Raw genomic sequence first — 27,996 nt, 5'->3', positions numbered from 1 at the left:
GTCTCCCCAAAATCTCACATAAACCCTACACTATCTCCCCCACTCTATCTTACCAGTTTTCCACTCTTGTAATCAAAAAACCCAGAGGAGAGAGAATTATAATTTTAATAAGATGATAAAGAGAAGATTTTATAGAGCTGATCGTGGTGATAGAGACGATGCATCTTCATCTTCTTCATCAGATTCTGAGGTTGAATCTCGGAGCTCCGAAGATTCAGAAAATGAACATCCAAACCCAGAACCAGAATCCGAACCCGAACCCGAACCCGTTTCTAATGTTGAAGCTGACAGTGATGATGACGATGATGATGATGATGATAATCGCTTTCCTTCAAAAATTAAACATCCTTCTTCATCTACTTCTGGTTCTCTCTCTTGCTTCTTTTTTCTGGGTTCATTTTATCTTTGTTTTATTCTTCTGGGTTAATTTTTATTTTATTCTGGGATCATTTTTTTTTTGTGGGTTTGTATTTTTTTGGTTATTTTTTGACGGGTTTTTTTTTTGTTTGTTGATTGAGTATAGGATATGAGAGTGAAGATAGCTCTGGGAATGAAATTGATGCTGAATCCGCAGGTAATTTAGTTTTTTTTTTTTCAATTAATTGTTGCATACTTGTGTGCATTTGTATTGGAGATTTGTTGGCGAATTGGATATTTTACTGATTTTGATTTTTTATGTAAGAAAATGGGTTTGTGCCCGAATTATGAGGGAAAATATGATTTACCTGGAATACTGGCCTATGTTTTCTGAAAGAAGAGAAAGAGGGGTCTTTGTATTCTTTGGGTTGTTGGTATGGGGATAATGCTATGGCCTATGAGACAAGAATAAACCATAGAAGGAGCATGACATGATTAATTTTAGATGAAGGTAGATTTTATAAAGATCTTGAGATGTTCTGTAATGCTCCATTTCTGCGTGAATGCGGAGTTTCGTGTGGAGTTGTAGCAGGTCACGTTTGTTCCTGAGTAGCTTTATTAGATTCCCATGTCAAGACATGTTTTAGCTAGGTTAAGAACATTGATGGTCTCGATGAGTTGAGGTAAAGGTAAGCTTTATTGATGTTTTGGTTGGAAAGGATATTGGGAACAATTACGCCTTGCGTGGTCATTTTAGGAAAACTTTGTGGACATATGCTATACATCATATCAGTAGAATGAATTGCGACTTGCATTGTCAATTCAGGAATTTCTTGTGGACATGGCTATGCATCATATACGCATGTGTTATTGATCTCTATTATAAGAAATGATGAAGATGTGTTCATTATGGGCGTCAAGGCGTCCATAGAAATCGGAAGAACTGAAGAAGATTCTCATGCTATCCCTTGCCTTTGTCGTGGTGAAAGTATGAGAAACATTGCTTGGTTTAGAGTTTACATAGGACATCTGGGAAGACTCATCTCCTCACTTGGACTTAGAACTAAGTGGAGTAAAAGATGGGGAGACCTTGGAGTGTGCTTGTCTGGATTGCATTCGAGGCCAGTATTTTCATGAATTATTGGCCAGTATTATTGGGCTTTGTTGAAGCGTTTGCCAAACTCAAAGTTCTATGTACCTTGCATATGATTTGGCTTATTAGGAGATGTTTTTTAACAGTAATATGCTAGTAAATTTCTTTGTTCTTCCCTTGTCCCCTGCCTCCTTCAAATATTGGCTTAAGATAGCATTACTACTTCAAGAGAAAATGCAAATTTGTTATGGGGAAACTGTGGCATATGAACATAAGAAAGCATATTGTCTACTGTGTGGACTGTAAAGCACTATGAACTGCTATTGCTTTTATATCCATTATCCAATGTGTAGATTAGTATCATTTTTTGTATAACAGTGACTTTGAACGATTTATCTTATTTATTAGAGAATACTGAGTGTTGGCAGGTTTATTTTCAGATGATGATGACAGTGATTCTGGGAAAGATGGAGGCAAGCTTGATGAGAGTCCCATTTTAAAGGAAGAGAATGGTGAACTAACCACACAAGCCAAAGATCAGTCAGCCGTGGATGATCTTCCCCTATGTGTTTTGAAATGCAAATCAGTCTATAAATGCAGGCTTTGTCCAAAAATCGTCTGTCTGAATGAAGAGAGTTTGAAGACTCACCTCAAATCCAAGGTCTGATATCTCATGTGTCATCTGGAAGCTGCATCGTACTTTTGTTAGTTAAATTCTGCTTTATGATATTCTATTCTCTATTTTATCTCATTCAGAGACATTCAAGATCGGAGAAATTATTGAGTAATGGAAGGTTAAAGTGTATTCTCAATAGTGATGGGGAGGAAGAAGTAATCTCTGACGATGATCGTGAGACTCATGCAGAAAGGCATGCAAGAATTATTGCTTTGGCACAGGTTCGTTTTTACTCTGTTGGAATATTTTATAATCCATTTCTCCTCCCCTCCCCAAGCCCAAAAAGGGGAAATAAGGTAATTTGGGTAAAGAAAAGTTGGGGTATCCCTTTCTAGTAGAGATCCTATATCCCGTTTTATGTGCAATCAACTGTAATTGTGACTCATCGCTTATGTTAACCAATAATCTTCAATACTCCCACATTTTAAATTTAGTTGCAACACTTTTGACTTTTTTACTTTACAATGCACATCTTTGACCATTAGTATCTTGTTTGTATATATTGAGATGAATGCAATACCTTGCAGTGTGAAAATTGTTTCTATTATAAATAACCTTTGATCATATAACCTTGATGTTCCGAAATTCCAAGAAGAGCATAGGATGAAACACAATTTGAGAATATGATCCTAAATCTTCCAGTCCCTTTGAACTTTGAGATATTATGGTAGTATTCTGATGGATTTCTTAAACTTTCATTTTCCATCCAGGAGCCAACTAAAATTAAAAACAAAGGGTTAGGGCGGCAACGACAAAGGCTCCGGTTAAAAAAGAAGGTAATCACGCTGTAAATGTTTTACAAGAAGATTTGTATTGATATGCACTGTGAGATGTATAAATATTTGCTCGTTTTTCTACTGCAGAAGCAGGAGAATTCTGCTAATATACCAAAGTCTGGACAACAGAAGGAAAACCGTGCTAAGAGGAGGAGAAAAAATGTGGATTAATTTACTGTCTCAGTTTTGTTATCAACTCTTTTTTCTTGAGTCGAATGCATTTTATGTGCCAGAATGACCTTTGAAAGCAAGTTTTATACTTGGGGATGGGTGCAATGTTTTATAACCTAGACTGTAGTGAAGGATGTATACTTGAACAATTCTCTACTATTATATACAGAACTTTAGCCACTCTCAGGTTAATTTGGCTGGAAATTGTCCTTGGGTGTCAGTTAACAAAGTTTTTACTCCATCTCGTAATATAGTGCTTGTATTTCTTTTTGGATGTTTTAAAATATTATTCCGATTATTTTGTGTTTCTGTTCTAAAGGAAAGAAAAAAAAAACATGTACTCTTCATTAGTGTTCAAGCAATAAATACAAATTAGGATATGTCTAAATGAAACAAAGGTACAATTATGTCGTCAATAATGAGTAGAGAATTGCACTTATTTAAAAGCAGAGGAGTATGTCTAAATGAGTAACAAAATGCTACTAGACTATATTTTTCCTTGCATAAAAACCACAAACAGTGGTCAAAATAAATCACACGAATTGTGTTTAAAATGCAAAATGTATAATTTAAAACAAAAACAAAGGGAGTGATAGTTACTCATTCCGTCCCAATTTAGTTGCTACATTTTGACCGTAGGCACTATTCACGTTATAACTTTGACTATCTTTTACTCCATATACATAAGAAAAAACATAATCATGTTGAATCTAATTTGATTCGTCCCAATTCGTATTTTCCAAATATATAATTTTTATAAGTTTTATATATATATAACTCAAGATATTGGTATTTGAAGTTGCATCTCGTAAACTGTGAAAAAGCAAATGTAGCAACTAAATTGGAATGGAGGGAGTAATACCAAATTAGTTCTTCATTATTTACAGAACTAGCAAAAGTTTACATTTACATTAAGCTTTACTTAGTGCTCATTGACAAAAGAGAAGTATCTAATTGTACTACTATTACTACACATATATTATGTACATCTGTAGACCAAAATTTCAATGAGCACCAGTTACATCCATTTTTCGAGTCTGAGAATGAAACATTTCAGCAACATCTGTTGAGGTACTGCAGTCTTCTGGTCGTCTGTCCAATAGCGAACGGATAAATCTCGGGAATCTCATAGATATTCCTCGTGAAGGATGAACAATTCCGAACGCAGCCTTGTGAACAGGTGATACAGTGAGGTCTGCACCTTTTATTTCCCAGACCATTTCAGCTGTAGACCACATATCAGGAACTTCATCTGTTCGGTAATATAGGGGCTTTTTGGTCAAGGTCTTGTCTTCAGAAAAAAATTCTTTCATCTGCATTTCAATGATGTAAAGAAGAAATGTAAATCCTTCAGTATGATTCAAAAATATCATTAAAACCCTCTTTATTAATATAGGGCAGGACCAGATTTCTTCACGTAATAAAAACTAACATATGGAAGGGTAGACAGTAAACACCCTGGTGGGTACAATTACGTCGTCAATAATTTCAAAGATGCATTTCCGAGAGTGGAGAGTCACAGTACTACTTTTACCTCATTCTTAAGTCTTAACTATAAAAAACATAGCAACCAGCCTGCATGCTGTCAGTTCCTTAACACTACTGAATATTGTTTCTAATCATGAACTTTCAAGACACGATTTTGCATCCTGTCTTGAGCATAGTATGTTGAAGAGATATGCATGTTCGTAAATTTTTACATAAACACACTTACGTTGAATGTTCTAGTCAAGACTCCTGTTCTTTAATGGCGGTGAGCCGGTGAGACATCACTAATAATCACTTAAGAAAAGAATATCTTACTATGGACTCAATATTCATACTATTTCAATGTTGCATAATATTGAGACAAGGAACTAGTCTTACAAGGTAGAAAAAGTCTGAGAGGAGGACACGTGAACTCTGGTTAAGTGCTCAAACACAAGCAGTAGCGATAATTGAAAAAGGCTTTAACTACCCACCTTGGTCCTTGGATACCCAAATTGATATATGTCCTACGTTCCATCGAGAAAAGATGGTCATAAATTTCTATACTAATTAACTCAAAAAATCAATTAGCGGACAAAATGTATTACTCACATAATACTAAGAGTATTCAGAAACATCCAGTATTATGAATTTATGATATCACAAAGTTATAGCTTCATCAAAGAAAGGAAAAACACACAAGGTCTATTCCCTCAAGCATGATCCTTCCCATTATATGATGCAAATCCAGACATCCACCAGATATGCACCTTTATTCACGTTGCCAAAATTCATTTTCGATCACATTTTGGCAACCCTATCGACTCTCTTTCCCCATAATAGAAGACAGGAAAAAGGTATATAAATAAAAATGTCTTGACAGTCAGGAGAACAAATTACCTCTTTGTAAAAAGAATCAGAAAAACCTGTCATTACACGGCACAAGCTCTCAAATTCCTCGGTATCAGGATTGTAACAAGCCATAAGGAATGGACTATACCTAAAAACAGAGAAAATAAACATTAGCCAGATTCAGATATGTATGTAACATTAAATCTATGCTTGGAAGTGCATCAGCACACTGTTAAATAGAAAGGGCCACCACTAAGGGCATCAGAAGTTCGGTGCAAGGAAAAGTACCATCCTGCCTTTCTTCCACTGCCATGCCAAGCACCAATGGGAACTAAATCTAGGGAATCCCCCACTCCGTCCATATAATCCCGCTTTACCTGAAAGGGAAAAATTCCTGTTATACTAAATAGCTATCAAAAATATTGACGAACCCATAAGGTGATCCAGACAACACCTTCAACCATGAATCAGCACGCTTTGAAGCAAAGTAGCCAGCATCAACATCTAGTGATTTAACCATGATGCCTTCACAAGAGGAAAGAAATGCATCTTTAAGGAAAGCATCTATCTTTACCAAACTGGCTTCACAATCTGGACGAGCTTCATCTGCTTCAACCTGAGGAACATGAGACTGCTATAATGGATAACCATGAGAAAAGTCAGACTCGATCAATCAATAAATCGAGGCACTTACAGTTATTTCCTTTGCATACTCAAAAAACCCCTGCTTTTCCCCTCTAAAAATATCTTTCATACCTGCGTATATTGAAATTAGAAGGCAAATTAAATCAAACACGAGTGCCATCAGCATGATATTTCGTTGGCAAAAGAAAAAATGTATCATCGTAGGAAGAAAAGGTACATACACTGCCGTCTTTGCCTAAGTGGACAAGCCAACAGCCTGGACCACGTATTGTATCTCAAGTCAGCACAAAATTTGATCAATCGGGTTTACAGATACTTCGGAACAAAAAGAGATGTATATGAGGAGAAGTGCAACAAAGTAAACGTAAACGGGGAAGACCCCATTCAAAAGAAAATCCTAAAGGAGCCAAGCCAGAAGTAGGATAACAATGTTCAAGATGTGCATGCATATTTCAGAACAAGAAACTGGTGTGAACGAGCAATGAAAGATTAAGATTGACACCAGCGAAATGTGATGGAATGCATGATTATACATCATAACAGGAAGTGGAGCTCCCTAGAAATTTCATCAGCACCAAATAAAATCCAATAATTTAATGGCCCTTGGCGAGTGTTGGCCCCAAACTGAGGCAAGAAGGTCATCAACCAAGCCAATTACCCATCTTACTCCACACAAAAGGGAATGAGGAAATATAGGACGAGACACATGTAAACAGAACAAGGAGGGAAAAGTCAGAGGTCTAATTAGGTGAAGGGTCTAGATGATTACTTCTCTCCATTGACGAACATGGCATCAAATGCAAGGACACAGACGTCAACCTGCAATCCACAGTTTTAGGAAAGAAAATCATATAGAGCAACAGGAGGAAGGAATATGGTCTTACAAAAAGCAAAATGGGAAAATGAACACACTGAAACAAACACAATGCTGAAACAGAAAGAATCCATAAAGAGCCATCTACTCATGTATTCAGGAGTTAAGTGGAAGCAAGTCAACAGAAAAAGAGAGCTTCCAGGCTTCTATACATTGATATGTCCTCTTTACCAAGTACTGCAAGTACCAGAAACTACAATAATAATACGCCTTTTGTTATTAAAAAACAAAAAAAAGCATGTAATGGTTTGACTTTTACTCTTAAAACATGGAAACTGATCTTGTTGCGCTAAAGCTCTTAAGGTCCCAATATCACAACAAAAGTAATAATTTGAAGCCTTGACAAAACCTTGCCTAAAAAAATTCACCCTTGTTACAACGAACATAGCTAGGGGAGCTCAAAGAAGATGAATAAGAGATGAAACTGATCTTTCATTGATAATCTAGAAAAACTACAGCAATACGAAGATAAATGCAAGCTCTCTATAGGCTTGTTCTCTCCAGATTCGAAAAGAAACAAACTAAAAGAACTCTCTAGCATGCCTTTCCTCTCTGTGATCTCCTCCAATTATCAGGTTCTCTTTCTCTCCCTCTGTCCTCTAACTAATTTTCTTCCTTCTTCCTCAAGCTATTCCTAACAAACTAATAATGCAATAGCTACATTACCCCTCCCCATCAGGCCAGTGCATTGCCAGTGTTGCACAAACATGATGAACTTCCACAGTAATCCTAACATTTATATCTAGAAGTTTTCAAACAGGGTACTGAGTTTCTCAATAATCATGTCTGGTACCGTGAACTTCCTATGTGCCACCATGCTTAAACTGCCATCATTATCAAAGCCTTTTAAGATTGAAAGCTGCATTGTATTGAGGATTGAGATAAACAGAAGACACAATACTCACTTGCACAAAGTGCAAGATAGACCGCCCCACCAGAAAAAAAAGGATTAGTAATATTCAAATATTAAAAAGGAACACATGTCTAAAGTCTAAACCAACCAAACTTCAAAGGCAATGGCGAAAAGATACATAGCAGTGGCATTAGATATTAAATAAAGACGAGTATAAACCTTTATTCTGTCCAATGAAATCAATGTAGCTTTGCCACCTCTCTCTCGGGCAGATAATTCTTGAAAAGATAAAAACTTGTGTCCGTTCTTGCGATCAATTCCAACCACCTGAAACCGGAATTAATCTCAAACACAAAGATAACGAGAGGAAGGCCACAGAAGAAAGAGGAGGAATACCTCAGCATCGATAATGAAAGACTCTGCACAAGGTTTACATGATTCCTGAATAACCTGCACCAAATCTGGAAACTTTGATGTCGTCTCATCCCCATTTCTTGAAAAGATGCGCACAGAACCATCATCAAGTTTGTGAATTTGGGCGCGTTGACCATCATACCTGCACAAATGTCAAATGTAGACACAATGAAATATTATAGATAAATTTGCCTGGGGGATCTCTTTTTAGATTTTTGCATTTCTTTCTCATGCAAAGCATCTTGCTCGGCATATCACAAGCCAAGACTCTTGTCCATCCTGTGATGCTCAAACTCACCAAATCACAGTCTGTATCCATTTCTACATGACTAGACAAGGGTGCGGACACATAACATGGTTTGGACCCTGTTGAGAGAAAGTGGACTCGGCAATTTCTGACATGCCATAGATCTACAATTAAACTTGAGGTCCACCAAAAGTCCACCTGGCAAGTTCTCCAAAAATGGCCCCATGATACACTGTAGATCGGAAGAAAGAAGGCTCCATGGAAGTAAGCACAAAATGGGATAAGCCGAGAAGAGGAAGCAACTCAAAACTGAAGTCTTTTATTAAACTGAATTTATTTATTGTCTTTTCATTTATTTTTTTATTTTTTTTGGGGGTGGTGGTGGTGGTGGTGGTGTTTTGGCAATCTGTATTTTGTTTTCTTCTTACCATAGTCCACGAGCAAATTTCTACTATAAAAGGTCTCATGTATGCAGTACAAAATGATGTTTTATCAACTAATTCCGGGGCTGTAAAACAAGAATGGATTAACCATCCACATTAGCTAAAACAAATAAATCATGGCGCACAAAGAAACACAAAAATATATTTTTACATAAAATAAGAGTATGATATTTGTTGTTTAGAGTATACAAGTAAGAACAGGCATCCAAATAATCTGTGTAAACAGATCCAACATGGGAAGACATGAAGCGATGAAGAACAAACCAAATTGAAGGGACTTACTTGTATTCACATGTGAAAGCTTTATTCTGAAATTGCTTTAGTGCTTGCTCAACTCCGTTAGTTATTCTGTCATTGAGTGAAATAAAAATATTATGTATAAAGATCAGGAGAAGCTTCAATGAAAGGGAGTACCCAAGAGAACTTACTTAGCAAGCATGGGCCTGATAGGAATGCCTGGTACCATAGTCAAAGTAGTGGTGGAAAACTCTATGCCTTTGCTTATCAGAGAGGGCACCAATAAATTCTTCAAAACAAAGATGCATATTGTATCAGAAAGCATAACCAGACACCAGCCAAGATATATTAAGCAGTAAGCAGCTGCCATCAAATACAACGACAAATCTGGAGTGGAAATTGGATACTACAACTTAGCATACTCCGTAACCGCAAGCACACTAATCTAACGTAATCAATTTGAGCAAAGTTTCCTCTTTTCTTGAGAAAAACACCTAGAAAAGGAGGAAGAACACAGCCTACCAAGTCTGGAAGAATATTATAAGCTTCAACAACAGCAGCAGAAAGGTCCTACACGCAATAGAAAAGACTTAGTATTAAACAGGAGTGACAACATCATCACAATTAAGAAACAATTTTTATTAACCAAGACAAACAGTGATTTCACTTTTTGTATCAGCATTCAAAAAGCAAATGATTAAACCCTTCACAAGGTTAACAGCAAGACATATATTGTGGTATTTCCAATACCTTATACAACACAAAGGATGTAACAGACAGCCATTAACAGAATAGACGTCGAACCTGAAGCAATTCTTTTGTATTTTTAACTGATTTTTCGTCATAATAGTTCAGAGCAACTGCTTGAGCCAATGCAGGAAGAACTGTCCTCATCATGGCTCCAATCCGTAGGTTTCTCACCTAAAAGCTGAACATTGTTAAAAACTTAAAATGTTTAACAAGATTCTCTTCCATCCACTGCAAATTAAATGCATTGACCTACAGGGCTACAGCTGTGTATGCATAACCGCATAAGTGGCTTGAAAATGATAAGCTTTCTTATTATATTTTTAGTTAGATCCAGACATAACAGAACTATGTATGATCGTCAATATTTAAGTAACTGCAATCAGCAAAATCCTCACTGTTTAAGTAGCCATGATAACCATCTCAGCATATACAGATTACAGATTGACCCATTCAAAACATGTTGAACATATCAAGACTCACATTTGCTAATAACTGCATTTAACTTGATCCAGTCCCATTGACTATGGCCTTTCAGATCACTGAAAAGGCAGGCAATCTAATGCTGGATAGGATGTAAGCACAAAAAAATGCAAAAGGGAAGCATGCAAAAGTAAGAAAAAGTTCAAGACCAGTAATCTCTATATGATGGCAGTTCACACCAAGCTACTTGCCAGTTAAAACATGATCATCTTCCCTAAATAATTGTATGTTAAAACAAATCCTTGCACAACTCACCAGAGTCCTGACAAGAAACTTCATTTCCTTCTCTCTGCAAGATCGCATCATACTGACAATTAAGCTTTTCCTCCTACTTGTGCTTCCAGTGCCCGTCTGTATGCTGAGCATCCACATTGTGAGAAAATGAAAATGTCGAGCAATTCAACAGGCACGAAAATTGCTTAAGAAAGCATAAATATCTTAAGGAAATCGGTAGAAGTGATTGATCTCTGAAGTGCTTATGACGAAGATAAGTAGTGGAGGTTATATGGGTGCATGGCTAGTCTCAACATGACCCGTCACAGAAAAGGAAAAAAGAAAACAATTTGATAATATAACAAGCTTCACTTAATTACAAGCATAAAAATGAACAATGAAGGTCAAACGACTCAATATCACAAACAAGAGTTGGTCCAATCATCCGTCCCCAGGGGAGGAAGGAAGAGATATACAGCAGCCACTTGCCAAATCTTCCAATCACAGTATCCTAGCTACAACCATGCCTTAGCTCAAGTACAAACAAACCAGATATCAAGTCTTACCTAATTTTTCGAAGTACAGAATATACATCTCGAATCAAAAGGGGAGAAGGCGAAAGAAGTAAAGATTGTGTTTGCCGACACTCTTGAGCAACATCACCTATAACAAATGAAGGCCATGCACATTATCACTGTAGACAGAGAACTCATGATGAGATGTATCATTGAATAGCACATACCAAGATCACCAAAGATGTTATACATTTCTCTTATCTTAGCTCTATTGGTTCCACATGCCTCTTGAAGAGCAGATGCAACCAAACTCCCACCGATGTTTAGTTCCTACATTAGCATTAGGAAAATAAATTCTGAGACTCTTGAAATAAAAAAAAATGAAATTGCCAAACTCAAAACCATCAAAGACGCCAAGGCAAAAAAGCACTTGATTTAGGAATAGATAACGCGAAGGATGAGATCTAATATGGTGTTTAGGAATTTCAATCTCCACACAACACATGTCATGAACATAATTGTTGGGAAAGGCACTAGACAAAAGGCTACCTAGAGGACAACTTGGGGGATCAGAAATAAAGACTCGGTGCACAGCACAACACTTCAAAGATTTAAAAGATCACGAACATCCCTACCCAAGGGGACTCCATCCTGACTTCAAGAAACACATCAAACTCAAGGCCAATAGGCAAATAGTTCCAGATGGTTGTGCATTGAGAAAAAGAGAAAAATTAAGATACAAAACTGTTGACTATCTGGATGATGACTTCACTTGAAACTCCTGAAGCAAAAAAAGCTTACATTTTTTTAACTTTAGAAATTATTCAAAATCTAATTCCTATGGGATGCAATTTTCATAATTAGATGCATGACGCTAGAGTGAATACAGCATATAGAAGATATAGTCTTCCAAATAAGGATCTACATAGAAAGAGAAATGACTTAATCTAGCAGTCTAGCTTAATACATTACAGCACCCATGTCTTATCACATTGTCAAAGACTCTGGCGAATAAAGGCCATTCCGAAGCAGTCTAGTACTCTAGTTTAATCTAAAAAGGACTTTCGAGTACATTCAGTTCAAATCACTAGTCTCCAGCTTTGGTTCTCTCTATCTTCTTTTTCGCTTCTCCTATTTATATATAAAAACCTTACTCTACTTCATGCTCGTTATACCATCAAGATGTTTACTTAACTCTCTAAAGAAAATCTTGCCAACAGGCAACAACCACTGTTTTTTCTATTTCTATATTTATCTACTCCTTTACTTCCTAAGTCACTCCATTGTAGTTTATTTGTTTATGGAGAAGACTCCATACATCTAAACCAACAGAGAGTCCCCATGGTGGTTTATGATGCACAAACCACCAGTACTCTTCACATATGTAAGGCACAGTAAAGAGGCGGGTAATACATTAAACAGAGGCAACTAGAGCGTGAAAGGGGCATCATAAGAGGTAATAACTAGAGAGGAAAACTCATCTAAAAACTATGCTCTCATTGTAGTGGGAGATTGGAGTAGTGGAGTCATCTAGAAGCTCGAGTTGCTGCAGACTTATTTTACAAGCTTAGCAATGCACTCACCATCTTCATCTTCCTCTACTGAATTTCTCATTTTCTTCCAGAATTCTTACCTCCTCTTTCTAGTTCATAACCTGAATCTCATCTACTACAGTCTCCTTTTCAGAGGAATAATTTTATAGTGTGTCACTAATTTGTGCCATGCATACTAGAAAAAAGTTCAAATACTTTCTTCGTTCTTTATTAATTGAAGCGTTTCCCTTATCCGGAAGTTTCATATTAAGGGTAACACTTCCTTATTTGGTAATATCTCTATCTCTCTCTATCTCTATCTATCTCCTATTCACACGGGTTTCTTAAAACAAGTGTCAATGGGGTTGTAATCATAATAGAACGGAGGAAGTAATAAACACAATCCTAAATAAAAGGAGGATATTATCAAAGATACATCAATTAATATGAAGCAAGAGATTAAACCAACCATATTTTCATGGTCAGCGGCAATCTTGTTCGTGCACAGATAAACAGCAGGTAAAACATCCTCAGGAGACAACGCCAGTAAACTGCAAGCAAATACAATGAAAAATGAACCTTTCAGAAATGACAGGTTTAAAAAGACAGTGCATATGAGAAACAACATAGAACAAAACCTTCTAAACATATTGGAAAGCATAGATGTAGCTTTAATTTTCCCCTTTTCACCTTCAACAAGATCAAAAGTCCGTGCCAAGTGTATATACGGAGCAGGCTGGCCTTGCTTCCAGCAAGCTACATGCAGCACACAAGAAATTGAGCAAGCAATGCCCAGGAAAAGAGATATAATATATGGGGTAAAATTGAGGCCTACCATGTTCTACAAGAGAATACTTCTCTGGCAGTAGTGATACATAGCTAACAGCAACATTTTCCGCCGATAAATCTTCATGATAAACCTTCTTCATAGCTTCAGAACTTTCTTTTCCTTGGCTAGATAAATTAGCATCTGGATCTTCACATGTTAGTGATTTGCTACTAGCATCTAGCCTTTTCTGCTTACCACCGGGGTTAACTTCAGATTTACTGTAATACATGTCCAGTGCCAAGTCGACATTTCCTCTCGCCTTTTCGATCAGTTCAGCAGCATATCCTTTCATTGATTCACTGCCATTAATGATCTGAATAAATTGTTCCAACTCTTCCTCGTACTGTTTAACTGAAAGTACAGAAGATAAACTCTGGTCTTCGGAGCTTTTCCCGGACAAAGGAACAGCAATACTTCCCTGACAAACACTGCTACTTTTACTGAAGAACTTAGTTATTGTAGATTGCTTTATGCCACCAGGTTCAGGATTAGATTTAACTTTTCCCTTCTTATTATTCTTATTCTCTGAGTTTCTCTTCCTTTTTCTAGGAGAAACACTGCTTGCAACTGACTGCTTCAACAGTGGAAATTTGAGGTTTTGCTTAGGTGACTCCACCAACGTCTCAAGACTGGTCTCATCAAGACTAAAATTTGGACTCTTTGAATTTGACTGAGATGACGGGAGAGATTTTCCACTTTGCTCATGAAATTCTGTTTCATGTTCGTAAAAATGAGAAACTGCATCAACAACATTTCTACCATAAATTTTGATGAGTTCTACAATCTGATCTACGGAAACCCAAATGGGCAAACAATCGCGAAGCTCTTGCAGGATTTCATCTTTTTCCGTATTAGTAAGCGAGGTTAAATCTTGTGAACCAGGTTCATGTATTGTTTTGCCCATAGAACTGGAACCAGTTTGATGATCTTCCTTCATGTCACACACGTCAAACTCCTCTTGGAGATGTTTTACATCCTTGTCCAACTCAATCACCAGATCACCTACCTCGACTTTTTCTCTTCCCTGGGGTACATGATAAAAACTCGTCAAAAACTCTTGCTTGTTGGCCATTTCATCCACCAATCCTGCAAAGTGCTTTTGCATCTTAATAGCATGTTTACTATCCACATTTTCAACATCAGAGCCTACTGTAGGAATTACACGCTTTGGTTTCAAAAACTTAACATATTCTCTAAGCTCATTATAGTTAGAATGCTCACTATACGGCACCAGATGAATTTCAAAAGCCTCTTTCGTCTTGACTGCAAACTTATTTTTCTTCACTTCATATGTCCATCCAGTAGGAACGAACCCCACAACCTTTGAATACGCCTTCTCAACCATAATTTCCTTCATCTTAACAAAATTAGGCCGAAAAAACGGCCAAGTCTCACCCAACACATTCCACCCAACAACATGAACATCACTCGCCGACTCATCCTCTGTAAACACGCCCTCATCCTCATAACCCAACGCCCGCAAAACCTCCATTTTCCTGCTATCTACATATATCTTACACCCACACCTACGCGAAATTTCCAACAAAATTTTCTCTTTTCCAATAACGTAAGTTGCAACAAGAAACAAAACACTCTTCCTCACATTCCTATTCTCACTACCAATCCTATCTATCACACTAACTACATAATCAACCGACTCCTCTTGCAACGGAAACACGAATTTCGGGTCACAATAAGTCGTATCGAGAAAAACAGCATCACAACCAACAAATTCACTCAAAACAGGTGTCAGTGACATATCACTACAATACCTAAAATCACCAGTATGAACAAAACGTTCGAATTTACCACCAATAACAGGAACTTTAAACAAAAATTGAACAGCACCAGGACAATGATTAGCATCAATTAAGGTTACCTCACAATCATCGATTACAACGGTCTCATTCATCGGCAAACGAAAAACAAACAATTCAGAAACTTCTAGAACCTTGACGACGAGACGAGCGGTGATTTCGGAGCAGAAAATGATGCCGCGATTCCACGTGGAAGTGAGGCCGGAATAGTGATCGGCGTGAAAGTGAGAGAGGAAGTAAGAGAGAGAATGTTCGCCGGAATTTCGGAAGCCATCGATGATGAAGCGAGTTTTAGGGATGAGTTTGGAGAGAGGGAAGTTTGAAGGAATTGGTGAGAGAGAGTGAGAATGAATGTTTTGAGGTTGAAGATAAAGTTCGGTAGTTTTTAGGGTTAGGGTTTTGGTGGTGGACATGGTGCATATTTTGAATGAAGGTCGTGAAAATGGTGGTCGGAATTCACGAATTGTGCGCCAAGAAGAGTTCTGTTATTCTCTCCCTTTCATATTCATGCTCTACTATCAACTATGGTGGGGTTTACACTTCGTAACGGTTAATTTCACTCTTTTGAGACTATCGAGTAGGCCTGTAAGGACGGGGACTGTCTAAGGAGTAAGGGCTACTGACTTAACCGATTAAATTTTGAGTTGCACTTGAATATATCATGGATCATATAAACTTATTGATAGTCGTAGTTGTTGTAACAAATTTCATAACTTATAGAGACTTACTAAAAGTCATGTAATTTTTTATCAATTTATAATCCATCCTTATATTTTTCTTTTCTTAAGGTGGAGAGGGGGGGGGGGGGGTTGCGTCCTCAGTCTCAGGTGTTGGCTTAATCTATTAGGCTTCATAAGTTATGCTCAGCTTTAAGAAATCCAATTGCATGAACACTATTGTCTTATACTCCAATGTATAATGAATATTGAGATTATACCTTAAATATAATCCCCTCCTGATATTTTATAGAAGAATTTAAACCATACATCACAATATAAACAATCTACATGAAAAAAAGTATTCTAAATTTTTGATTGATTTGGAATTATCCCGACTTTTCGGATATCTTCCCATAATTGTCTCAACTTAGATTAAGTTATTAAATCGAGAAAAGGTGTTTGAAACTCGATAATTTTACGGATTGTTTGCTCTTGGTGAGTGACTAAGTTGGGTAGACAAAGGTGTGAAAATAGATCAATTTCTTTTACAAATAATTAAGGAAAATTGGACAGGAATAATCCCGCTTTTGGCCGATCTGCCAAAAATAATCCCACCTTTAGATTATTCTGGAATAATCCTACCTTTGCTTACTAAATTAAGCTTTTGGGATGACATTGGAGACGATATTACAGACAAGATATTGAATTTGCTAAATGGTGTAGATGATATTGGTATGGTAAATCAGACTCACATTGTGCTTATTCCGAAGAAAAAAGATTGTGAGTCCCCTGTTGATTATCGTCCAATTAGTCTATGTAATGTGTTATATAAATTGGTTTCGAAGGTTTTGGCAAAGCGGTTGAAAAATGTACTGCCCACGGTTATCAATGAGACTCAAAGTGGTTTTGTTCTGGGACGATTGATTACTGATAACGTCCTTGTAGCCTATGAATGCTTTCATTATTTAAGGAAAAAGCGACGGGGGAAAAAAGGATATCTGGGGTTAAAACTGGATATGAGCAAAGCTTACGACAGAGTGGGGTGGAGATTTATAGAGCAAATGATGCTAAAATTGGGGTTTCCGCCGAGGTATACACGACTAGTTTTGCAATGTGTTGAATCTGCAACCTTCTCGGTGCTTGCTAATGGCCAACCTTCACGCCAATTTACTCCGACCAGAGGACTGCGACAAGGAGATCCGCTATCTCCATTTTTATTTGTGATATGTGCAGAAGGTCTATCCACATTACTCAGAGAGGCTGAATCAAAGAGGCTTATTCATGGTGTTAAAATTGGGAGACACGTCGATCCGATATCTCATTTGTTTTTTGCAGATGACAGTTTATTGTTTATCCGGACTACTGAGGAAGAAGTGGAGAATGTGCTAGAGGTGCTATCTATCTATGAAGCTGCTTCGGGGCAGAAACTGAATATGGAAAAGTCTGAAATGTCCTATAGCCGAAACCTTGAGCCAGAGAAGATTAATATCCTTCAGATGAAGTTAACCTTTAAGGCTGTTGAGGGACATGATAAATATCTGGGGTTACCTACATTCATAGGGAGTTCCAAAAAACGAGTTTTCCAATCAATTCAGGATCGTGCCTGGAAAAAGTTAAAAGGATGAAAAGGGCAATATCTCTCACAAGCAGGACGGAAAGTGTTGATAAAAGCGGTGGCTCAAGCTATTCCTTCTTATGCAATGCAGTGCTTTCTATTACCGAAGACCATTACGGATGGCATTGAACAAATGTGTCGGAACTTTTTCTGGGGCCAAAAAGCGGAGGAACGGAAATTAGCATGGGTTGCATGGGATAAAATGTTCTTACCTAAGAGAGAAGGCGGAATGGGGATAAGGAATTTTGAGGTTTTCAATAAAGCTTTGCTGGCAAAACAAGCTTGGCGGATTCTCACACTACCAAGTTCAATGATGACACGGGTCTTAAAAGCAAAATACTTTCCTTCTTCGACTCTTCTGGAGGCCAATGCACACCCTAGTAGCAGCTTTACGTGGCGCTCAATTTTATCGGCCAAAAGTTTGGTTCTAAAAGGTATGTGTCGGGTGCTTGGAGATGGGAGGGATACGAACATCTGGAACGACCCTTGGGTGCCAGGACTATCACAATGTCGTGTGAAAGAAAGAACAAGGGGGGAGACTGAAGGAGTGCCGCAAATGGTGAGTGAACTGATGATGAGTGGCAGATGGAATGTAGAGGCCCTACAGAGAATGTTTAGTCCAGATGAGTGTGTGGCCATTCAGTGCATACCTTTACCAAAGTATAGCACAAAAGATGATTGGATGTGGTGCCATACGACCCATGGAAAATACACGGTTCGCAGTGCATATTTCATTGAGCTGGAAAGTATGAGAAGCTCAAAACCTTCGACGTTGGTACAACAAAAAAGTAGAGTGTGGCAGAAACTTTGGGGAGCTAATGTCCCGCAAAAGGTGAAGATGTTTGGCTGGAGATTACTTCGCAATGGGCTTCCAGTTAACCAAAACCTTGCAAATAGAGGTATGGATGTGAATAGAGTGTGTAAGAGATGTGGAGAAAGAGCTGAAACGGTTGAACATATGCTTATGAAATGCGATGAAAGTGTGCGGGTGTGGTATGCTTCACCACTTAGGTTGGAAACGGACAAAATTCAGGCCGGCACGGTGCGTGATTGGGTGGAAATGCAGGTGGAGAGTAGGAGAAAAGATGAGTGGTGGGATATGTTCTGGGTATTGTGTTGAAATATTTGGTTAAGCCGTAATACGTGGGCATTTGAGGGAAAGCGACTCCCGTTTATGGAGATAGTGAGTAAAGCTGTGAGGGGAGCGTTGGAATTCACTTTGAAAGATGAAAAGAAAAAAGGCCGTGTGCGTGGGGAAATAGCTGAAGTAAGGTGGTGTGCTCCAACTGGGGATGTATACAAGCTAAACACTGACGCGTCCATGATAAAAGGAAAAGGCATTGGTATGGGAGGGGTGGTCCGGGACTCTGACGGGGAGGTTATGATGGCTACTTGCTGTGGTCTTGAGGGCATAACAAATGTGGAGGTTGCTGAAGCGTTAAGTGCGAGACATGGGCTACAAATAGCTGTGGAAACGGGTCTGAGGCGACTGATTATGGAAGTGGATAGCAAAAAGCTTTTTAACTATCTACAAGGGCGAGTTTATGAAACATCTCCATTTGGGAAAATAGTTGCAGGCATCCTAGAGTATGCTAATCACTGTTCTTATATTACTTTTGCTCATGTTAGAAGGCAAGGCAACAAAGTTGCCCACCTCTTAGCTCAGATGTGCAAGTCTGCCATGGAGCTTCGAGTGTGGTTAGAGGAAGCACTTTGGAGGTTGCTAATGCTGTAATTTGTGACAAATTTGCTGAGTAATGATATTTTGGTGTGTTTCCCGTCAAAAAAAAAAAATTAAGCTTTTGGTCCCAATAACATAGTGACCGGTAACAACAAGTTACCAGCCCCCTTTTCCTGTTGCCCCACCCCCTCCCTCCCCCCGTCGCAACCCTCTCCCCCTTTGGCAGCCCCCCCACCCCCTCATCTCCCCCGTCTCAGCCCCCCACCCCTCCCATTTGCACCATCTCACCACCATCATCTCACCATTCGCACCCCCACCCCCTCCCATTCGCAGCATCTCACCAACATCATCTCACCATTCGCACCATCATCTCCACAACTCACTCCATCATCTCACCATTCGCACCATCATCTCCACCATTCACACCACCTTGAAATCCGCAAAGAGAGATGCACTCTAGTGGCTGCGAGCCACTCTTTGCTCTCCATGATTGCGGGGTGCTCGCACCACTGGAGTTCTAATGTCGTCTCGAGGAGAGGACCGGAGAAAGAGAGAAGCGGCGACGGGGAGAAAGAGGTGGTGGGGGCCTGGAGGCTGGGGAGGGATCTGGTGGCTGGTGCGTGGTCCAGTGGCTGGGGCGGGGTCTAGGAGGGGAAACTAACTTGGAGTTACCGGTTTGTCAAGTTATATTACATGTTCTTGGGACCAGAAAAATCGATTTAGTAAGCAAAAATAGGATTATTTCAGGTGACTGTTTTAACCAATTTACCAAGTCAATGTATAGGATAACGTGATCGCTTTGAAACCATATCCTGCAAAATTAGGATTCTAAGTTTATATAACAGTTCAGATTTTTTAGAAACAAATTAACAATAAGTAGGACCAATAACATAAGTGCTTCCTATTCTAAGTAGTGCAACCTCTGAATTGTTATAACAAAAACATGTACTTTATATATATTGATTAGTATTCATACTATATTAAAATATATAGCTAATAATACATGAAACTCTATTATTACCAATAATGATTGATATACGTTATCTCGTGATGCAGCAACTAGTAAGTTTACAGAACTCTGAATATAATATATGCTGTTGATCTTATGAGAAGTTGCAAGGCCAATTGATGCTATATTTACGTGTATAATTCCATAGAAGCTCAACCGAAGTTGCGATTTAGACTGTTCACCGGCTTTTTTTACAACGATCATGTGCTGTGATCTTTCCGCATCAGTTCCATGTACAAATTATTCCCTCTTCATTCATACATTCTCTACTCCATATTGAGTAATTGTGGTATGAGTTTGGTACGCAGATAATGATATCTAAAGAGTTATTTAAATCAACACTGTAGTTAGAGTCTATGCCATTTTTATATGATGTTCTGAATATAATTTATGACAAATCATTTGGGAAGGAATTTGGACTGTCAGATATTAAGCATTTTTGTCCTTTTTCAAAAATTTTTTATTTTTAGTCCAATAATAATTAGGTAAGAGATTCTTCGTGTATGAATAGTTTTTGAGTAATAAACATTTATATATTCTTATACAACAACAACACTGTCAAAGTCTTAGTCCTTGAATATGGATTGACAGCATCAACCAATGGATTATCTGATGCGGTCGTCTATGACAAATTGTCTACATCCATTCTTGTTACATGCTAATTGCTAGCTCATGTCTTTGGTCTTACTCGATTTCTTTAAAGTCCCTATAATATCAACTTTTTATATCTGTGCATTCTAGTTAACGTCATATGTCCTCCAATCAATATAGTCATTCGAAATTTTATCTTATTTTAAGATTTTCCACACATCGATCTCTAACTTTGCTACAACTATCTTCTTGATATGACCATATATATGTTGAGATATCCAACATCCAACCCATATGATAGTATTGGTCTAATGACCATCTTATATAAATAATTCTCTTTGATCTTAGACGTATTAATTACACAATATCTCAAATGTTGATCGATCTCCATTTAAGCCACTTATACAATCATACTAAATCATGTGAGTCACATGTTGATCAATATCTCCATGCTTCTGATAGTTCGACCCAGGCTACTCTATATATATATCCTCTTTCGACCTCGACTTATAATACTAAATTGAATATCTAAAGCCTTGAGACTCTAATTTTTGTTCATAACTCCGACTTTAGGGTAAAATAGAGCTTTGTTATCATCCATCCGACCATCCATACAATATTCTATACAAGTAACAAAAATTAGATAACCTCATCTTCAATACACCATCATGTTAATTAACATTATTGTTGCGAAAAGGGAATGACTTAATACATTTCCTTATAGTATTCTAATTGGATTTTCGTTATTTCTTAGTATTATATTTGTTTCAAATCCCACTAATTAATTTTTGAGGTTAAGGTTCATGATAGAATATAAATATATATTAGGATATATTCAGTTCCTAGAATTATACTCTAGATAGGTTTCCTAATCATAATCGAACTATCCTAGAATATATCACTATAAATATTGATCAATGGTAATCACTTCAGTTGAAGAGTTTTCCCAAATCTAGCATGGTATCAGAGTTATCCCCTCTCCAATTATCTCCCCTCTTCAAAAGGTCTGGCCAATTAGAGCATTATTCTCCAAACTTAATAATTGCTTATTTTGGAATAGTTAAGTTCGATGGTTAAATTGATCCCCGAAAGATGTTGGTTTGGTGGGATCATTCTATATACCATATACTTTGATACTCAATACAATATAATATCACTAGCCGTTTAGTGTTCAACATCATTACAGCCCCATGGGCCATAGGTTATGAGATCCATTTTTCACACTTTTCCCCTCCTAAGTCCTACCTCATGAGATCATAGAGGATCTACATGTTGGTCCCCGCCTAATGAGGATTTTCTTAAAGTTAATTTTGATGGATCCAAGCTGGATAATGGGCAAGCGGCGTATGGGTTTGTCATCAGAAACTCTAATGGAGAAGTGATCATGGCTAGTGCTAAAGCTTTGGGCATCTACCCTTCGATCCTAATGGCGGAAGCCATGGGGCTTTTAGAGGGCCTTAATGGGGCCCTTTCGCTCCAAAATTGGAGTAGGAAGGTCATCATTGAAGGGGATAATATCTCTGTTATTAACGCTACGAGCCCAAGTGCTAATGTTCCCTGGACCATTGCTAACATCATCATGGATGCAGGTGCTCTACTGGGCAGATTTCAAGATGTCAAGTTTCAACATTGCTATAGGGAGGCTAACCGGCTGGCAGATTTCATGGCTCACAAGGGGCACTCGCACCCAGAAGTTTGGTTTTGGCACCCCCCCTACTGTATTGATTTTTCCCTTCTTATCCGTAAGGATGTTTTAGGTTGGCCCCCTGATTAAGCTGGGTCGCCTAAGGTTTTTCTTTCCCAATCAAAAAAAAAAAATAGAGGATCTACATGTATTTACATTTGAAAATAGAAGGAAAAAGAATAAAACTGAACCTAACCATGAATCTTGACTAGTTGTGATTTGGAAAGTGCAACATACTCGTTAAGAATCCAAACCCATGTGAGTTAGAGTGAGTTGTATATCTTAAAGAATAAGTGATAAGATTTTTTCGAGTCTTTGTCATACTTTGACAGCAATCTTTACTTATCTAATGAGATAAAACAAGAAATCAAACACGAATGATACTCTGTATTTAACATTTCATCTTTGACAAAAAAAACATATTAATTGATTAAGTAGACAACACATATCCTACTTTGCCAGCTTAAAGAAAGTTTAGCCCACTATGTTCAAACAAAAAGCACTACTTTGATGTACAAGTACTTTTTTTTGTTTTTACGAATAGTAAATAGAAAAATATTAAACAGCTATATTAAATAATGCCTTAAAATATAAAACCCTCTATATTAAGTAATTCCTCCATTTCCTCTAAAAAAAAAGTAATTCCTCCATTTGAGAATGAGGTGGTGTAGTACTGACATCACTTCTCATCTCGTATCCCTGAGGTCTAGGAATCAAGGGTGTGCTCGACAACCATAGCTATGGTAGTAGCATTTAGCTAGCTGTTAGCTGTGCTGGTAGCTGTTAGTGGTTGATGTGTAGTTGTTAGCTGTCTAAGTAGCGACATAAGATATTGATGTTCTGTAAAAGAAGCCGTCAAAGTAGTTGTTTACAAATAATTAATTAAAAACTCAAACAATACTATAATATATAATTTATGCACCACTAAACGCTACCCCAAAAGCTACAAATTGTAACACTAACCAAACACTACTATTTTTCTTAATTAGTGTTTTGACTTAGTCAAGACACTAAAAGCTACTTAAAAAGTTTATGCCGAACACGCCCCAAACCTCATGAAATTCATTTGAGCAACTCCCCTTATTCTCCCCTCAAATAAACCCTCTTCTTATCACATGAAAAAAGATACATCCTCCATTTCTAAATACGTGCAACATTTATATAGTAACCACTACTCATCAACCAAACTTATCCCATATTCTCTCAGACTCTCATAAATATATAAGAAAAAAAATTATAATCAACTGTAGCCTAATTTGATTTGTATCAATATATTTATATATACTTTCATAATATCAGCTATTTATATTATTTTTACTTGTACATAAGTAAATAAAGATATTAAGAAACAAAGTAGTGTATTGGATAGCATACAGACATGGGGTTGTTTGGCAATCGGCTGTTGGCTGGTTTAGTTAGCTTGTTTGAGTGGCTGGAAACATTGGCTGTATGTATTGGCTTTTTAAGTTGGCTGTTTAAGCCAGCTGTTTGCAAAAGTGTTTGGCAAAATTAAGTGTGGCTGTTGGCTGTTTATTAGAGAGTTTGTGGGCCAACAAGCTAAAAGCCAATCCAAAAAGCTGCTCCAGACAGCTTTTTCATTTTGGCTTAAAAGCCAGCTTTTCAGCCAACCAAAAAGCCAATAACCAAACACTTTTTTTTGCTGTTTGACCAAATTGAAAAGCCAAAAGCCAAATGAAAAAGCCATTTACCAAACATGGTCATGATATGTCGCATGTATTTATAAACGGAGAAACTAATAATCTATTTGGGTTCATTATTCTGCAGTAGTTTTTGAAGGAGAGGTGACCTGCTAAAAAAACATTAGCAAGTAGCAAATGTAAAAACAGTGTAGTTAAAGTAGTGTAATAAAGATAGAATTGTTACAAATCCAATAACATATATTAGTATACGGTAACTATTGTATTAATAGATAAAGTGAGGTATGTGAATAATGCAAATATCAGAGTGGAACAACAAAAAGACGGAGGGAGCATTAAGCCATTAACGTTAGTATAAAGAAATTTTCAATGCAATTGTTGTAATATCTTATGTAGGGCAACCAAATATATATTGATGATCAATCAAATAATTTTAATTTTTTTTTGTTTGAAGTGATTATCCAAGGGGATTTATATATGTCCTAAGGGGGCGTTTGGTTAGAAGAGGGGAAAGGGAAAGGAATCAAGTATGGGTTAGGAGGGGAAAGGAATCAAAAACCCCTCAATTAAAACACATGTTTGGTAGTAAAAACAAGGGAAAGGGTTTTAAAAAAAACCCCTCCCCTCTCTTCTTCTTTTGACAGCCATCCCTCTTCTCCGGTGGCAACCAACTCTCGCCGGCTACTTTCCGCGTCGCCTCCCTCTCTCTCTCTCCGGCAACGAAACAGATCCATGGTGCAGTCGGGATTTTTTTTCGTGGGTCTGGGTGGGTCATCGATGGGCTGGGGTGGGTCGTCGAATGGTAGGGGTGGGCATCGGCGGTCTGGGGTGCTTTTCTGGTGGGAAGGGGTTGGTTTCGGGAGGTTTTGGGTGGTTTTTCATGGGTTGCGGGTGGTTTTTGGGGGAGAGGCTAGGTGGTTGTTGTGGCAGTGGTTGTGGTGGCGAGTTTGGGCAAACTTTGGTTTTATGGGTGTTGTGGCAGTGGTGAAGGTAGGTGCGGTGGTGAAGGTAGGTGCGGTGGTGAAGGTAGGGGTAGGGTTGGGTTGACAGAGGTAGGGTGGTGTGATAGAAGTGGGGTGGTGGAGGTAGTTGTTTATAAGGTTGGGTGGTCAAAGGTGATGGTCAAGGGTTTTTCATTCCCCCATTTCTAAGTGGAGGGGGTAGTGGGGAATCAAAATAGAGGGATTTGGGGTAATGGAGGGGAAAAGAGGGGAAACAAAACCCCCAATCCAAACAATATTTAAGGGAATGGAATCAACTAATTCCCTTTCCCTTTCCTTTAACCCCTTAACCAAACGCCCCCTAAATGTGGTAGTAGTAGAAGAAGATGAGAGAGGCGGGGAGAGGGTGTTTGGATCCTCTAGAGTTATAAAATAACTTTACAAGGTAGAGTTTGAGCAATATCAACCACTGAATAAAAAATCAATGGCTTATATATTCTCTTTCCAAAATCCCTCCTATTTTATCTCATCAAAATATACCCCTAAATCTTTCCATTCCACTAATATAAGCCCTTGATCTTAAAATGTATGACTCATTTACAACTCTATATTGGAGAGTTTTACTAAAACTCTAGAGGATTCGGAGGGTGGGGGAAATATTATCCAAGTAGGACGATAATTAATAACTTTAAAACGGTAAATAGCAAGTTAAGGCCTGTTCGTTATCGTTTCTTGTTTTCAGTTTTCGTTTTTTTAAAACTAAAAATCAAAAATAAGAAACTATAAAAAAAGTGATTTTCACTTTTTAGTTGTAAGTTTTCAAAATCATCATATTCCTAATAAATTTGACTAATTTTTTATTCATCAAAGGATATATATCATATAACTTTGAAAATAAAAATATATATAAAAAAAGAAAACCACAGTATTACCGAACATGCCCTACTTATCGAAAGCCTCTTATTTTCCTAAGTTGTGAAAGGATTTTTTTTTTTTGGGTAAGAAGAAGTGGCTCGGACTCCACTCGGGTCTTAATGGGCCAAATACTTGAAAGTAAGGGGGAAGAGTAAGGGAAATCCTTACCCTCAAAATACCTCCAGTGGGGATTGAACTCCCAACTTTGAGTTGGAAAGGTGATCTCCTTACCACTAGATTAAGTACGACTTGGTAAGTTGTGAAAGGATTGTGCATCCACATGATATAACTATCATAGCTCGTGGTGGGACCATGCAAATTCCTCACAAAATGGGCACCACTGAAATTCAACCCAATTGCATTATTACCATACACAAAATGATTAATTGCAAAATAAAAATTAGTAATATGATTGAACTCAATAATAAACAACTGAACATAAATACAACAATTGACGGATCCCAACTATAAAACGCGGCAACACCTATAATAATAAAATAATATTCCAAACTAACATAACCTAAAATTGTTACCTTTTTCCTAGTGAAGAGAAAATAAATACAATATGCATGTTCCATTTCATATTACTTGTTACACTTTTCAATAAGTCAAGATTTTTAAGTCATTTTTGGAAAAGAAAGAGATAGAAAGTAAAAATAAAAGGGACCCATATGAGAGGAGAAAGATAAAGAAAATTTATTGTATATAATAAAGTGTAACAAGTAATATGTTTCAAAAAAAAAAAAAAAAGTGTAACAAGTAATATAAATTTTTTCAAAATAAAAAGTGTATCGAATATTATAAGATAGAGGAGGTATAAAAACCTCATTTAGTAATTTTCAACTTACCAAAACTTCCAACTTTCACAACTGGCAATATGAAACTTCCACTTCCCTCACTTTTTTAATCCCAGTTGACTTCAATTATTTTCCTCTCTATATATAAACACAACACACACATCAAAATTCCAAAACCACAAAATCTTTCCTTTCTTTTTATAAACTCTCAAACTTCACCATTTTTTCCGGCTAAATTACCAAATTTTCCGGCAACACCATTTTTTTTTCTGGAATTTGATATAAACCCAGTTCAATTCACAGTAAAAAAAAAAAAGATGGGAAACTATGCATCTTGCGCATTATCAACACAATTTGGTAAAAACAAATCAGCAAAAGTAATTTTACCATCAGGAGAAATCAAGCAATTTCAACAATCAATTAAAGCTGCAGAACTTATGCTTGAAATTCCAAACTATTTCTTAGTAAATTCTAAGTCTTTACAAATTGGGAAGAGATTTTCAGCTCTTAATGCAGATGAAGATTTAGAGATGGGAAATGTTTATGTTATGTTTGGAATGAAGAGGGTAAATTCCTTTGTTAATGCAGCTGATATGGGTGCTGTTTACCTTGTTGCCAAACGTGGCGCAAGGAAGGTGAGGGTAGTTCCGTCATACTCTATTGAAAGTGATTCACCGGCGCGTGAAGAAGACGCGCCGGAAATTAAGGCTGAAATTGAAGAGTTGTTGTCGGAGTTTACTCACCGGAGATCGGTTTGCCGGTCTAAGAAACCAGTGCTTGAGACTATTGTTGAAGAGCCTGTTTTTTCAAGGAAACTTTGAATTTTTTTTATTAAAAAAAAAAGAAAAAAAAAGAAGAAAAAGAAAAAAAAGTAAAAAAAAAATAAAAAAAATTGGTTTTTTTATTTTTGGGTATGAATTTTGGAGGCTCTCTTACTGGATTTTAGATGGAGGGAGAGAGATTGAATTCATATGTATTGGGGAGAAAATACAAAAAAAAAAGTGTATTTTTATGTGGGATTATTAGATAATTAGGGTTTTTTTTATCATTTTTATTTATCATGATTGGGTTTTTTTTGTGACTTGTTTGGTGATAATCACCAAATCAAGTTATTGTTACCCTTGACATGAGAAAATAAAAAAATGTAAATTATGAGAAAAATGGAATATATGTTTATTATTGAAATTTGATTGTATATCTTTCTG

At 37.3% G+C, this 27,996-nt stretch overlaps 3 protein-coding genes across 7 annotated transcripts; 2 read left to right on the top strand and 1 right to left on the bottom strand.

Moving 5' to 3' along the window:
* Positions 1 to 2: 2 nt before the first annotated feature.
* Positions 3 to 3,277, top strand: LOC104906487 (uncharacterized). 2 transcript variants are annotated; one of them, XM_010695255.3, is made up of 6 exons: positions 3 to 365; positions 524 to 574; positions 1,879 to 2,111; positions 2,207 to 2,347; positions 2,837 to 2,902; positions 2,990 to 3,277. In XM_010695255.3, exons 1-6 carry the CDS (start codon positions 113 to 115, stop codon positions 3,071 to 3,073), a joined length of 828 nt encoding a protein of 275 aa, XP_010693557.1. In that variant the 5' UTR covers positions 3 to 112; the 3' UTR covers positions 3,074 to 3,277. The 2 variants fall into 2 exon arrangements, with proteins under 2 accessions (XP_010693557.1, XP_010693560.1); XM_010695258.4 differs by having other exon boundaries at positions 5 to 365; positions 1,891 to 2,111.
* Positions 3,278 to 3,929: 652 nt separating this feature from the next.
* On the bottom strand, positions 3,930 to 15,879 carry LOC104906496 (DNA ligase 6). 4 transcript variants are annotated; one of them, XM_010695263.4, is made up of 19 exons: positions 13,431 to 15,869; positions 13,234 to 13,351; positions 13,065 to 13,146; positions 11,291 to 11,393; positions 11,115 to 11,211; positions 10,591 to 10,693; positions 9,910 to 10,026; positions 9,628 to 9,675; positions 9,297 to 9,394; positions 9,151 to 9,216; positions 8,161 to 8,320; positions 7,984 to 8,091; positions 6,807 to 6,856; positions 6,259 to 6,293; positions 6,087 to 6,148; positions 5,847 to 6,008; positions 5,681 to 5,769; positions 5,441 to 5,540; positions 3,930 to 4,386 (listed from the first exon to the last, which is right to left on the bottom strand). In XM_010695263.4, exons 1-19 carry the CDS (start codon positions 15,652 to 15,654, stop codon positions 4,078 to 4,080), a joined length of 4,131 nt encoding a protein of 1,376 aa, XP_010693565.2. In that variant the 5' UTR covers positions 15,655 to 15,869; the 3' UTR covers positions 3,930 to 4,077. The 4 variants fall into 4 exon arrangements, 2 of the variants coding, with proteins under 2 accessions (XP_010693565.2, XP_048495422.1); XM_048639465.2 differs by lacking the exons at positions 3,930 to 4,386; positions 5,441 to 5,540; positions 5,681 to 5,769; positions 6,259 to 6,293 and having other exon boundaries at positions 5,868 to 6,008; positions 13,431 to 15,879; XR_007271624.2 differs by lacking the exons at positions 3,930 to 4,386; positions 5,441 to 5,540; positions 5,681 to 5,769; positions 6,807 to 6,856 and having other exon boundaries at positions 5,928 to 6,008; positions 13,431 to 15,879.
* Positions 15,880 to 27,108: 11,229 nt separating this feature from the next.
* Positions 27,109 to 27,612, top strand: LOC104906507 (hypothetical protein). Its single transcript, XM_010695275.3, has one exon. The coding sequence runs from the start codon at positions 27,109 to 27,111 to the stop codon at positions 27,610 to 27,612; it is 504 nt and encodes a 167-aa protein (XP_010693577.1).
* The last annotated feature ends 384 nt before the right edge of the window (positions 27,613 to 27,996 follow it).

This window comes from Beta vulgaris, chromosome 2 (assembly GCF_026745355.1).
Source record: "Beta vulgaris subsp. vulgaris cultivar EL10 chromosome 2, EL10.2, whole genome shotgun sequence".
NCBI lineage: Eukaryota > Viridiplantae > Streptophyta > Magnoliopsida > Caryophyllales > Amaranthaceae > Beta > Beta vulgaris.
The sequence above is the reverse complement of the archived record's forward strand: the minus strand, read 5'-3'. Positions and strand labels throughout refer to the sequence as shown.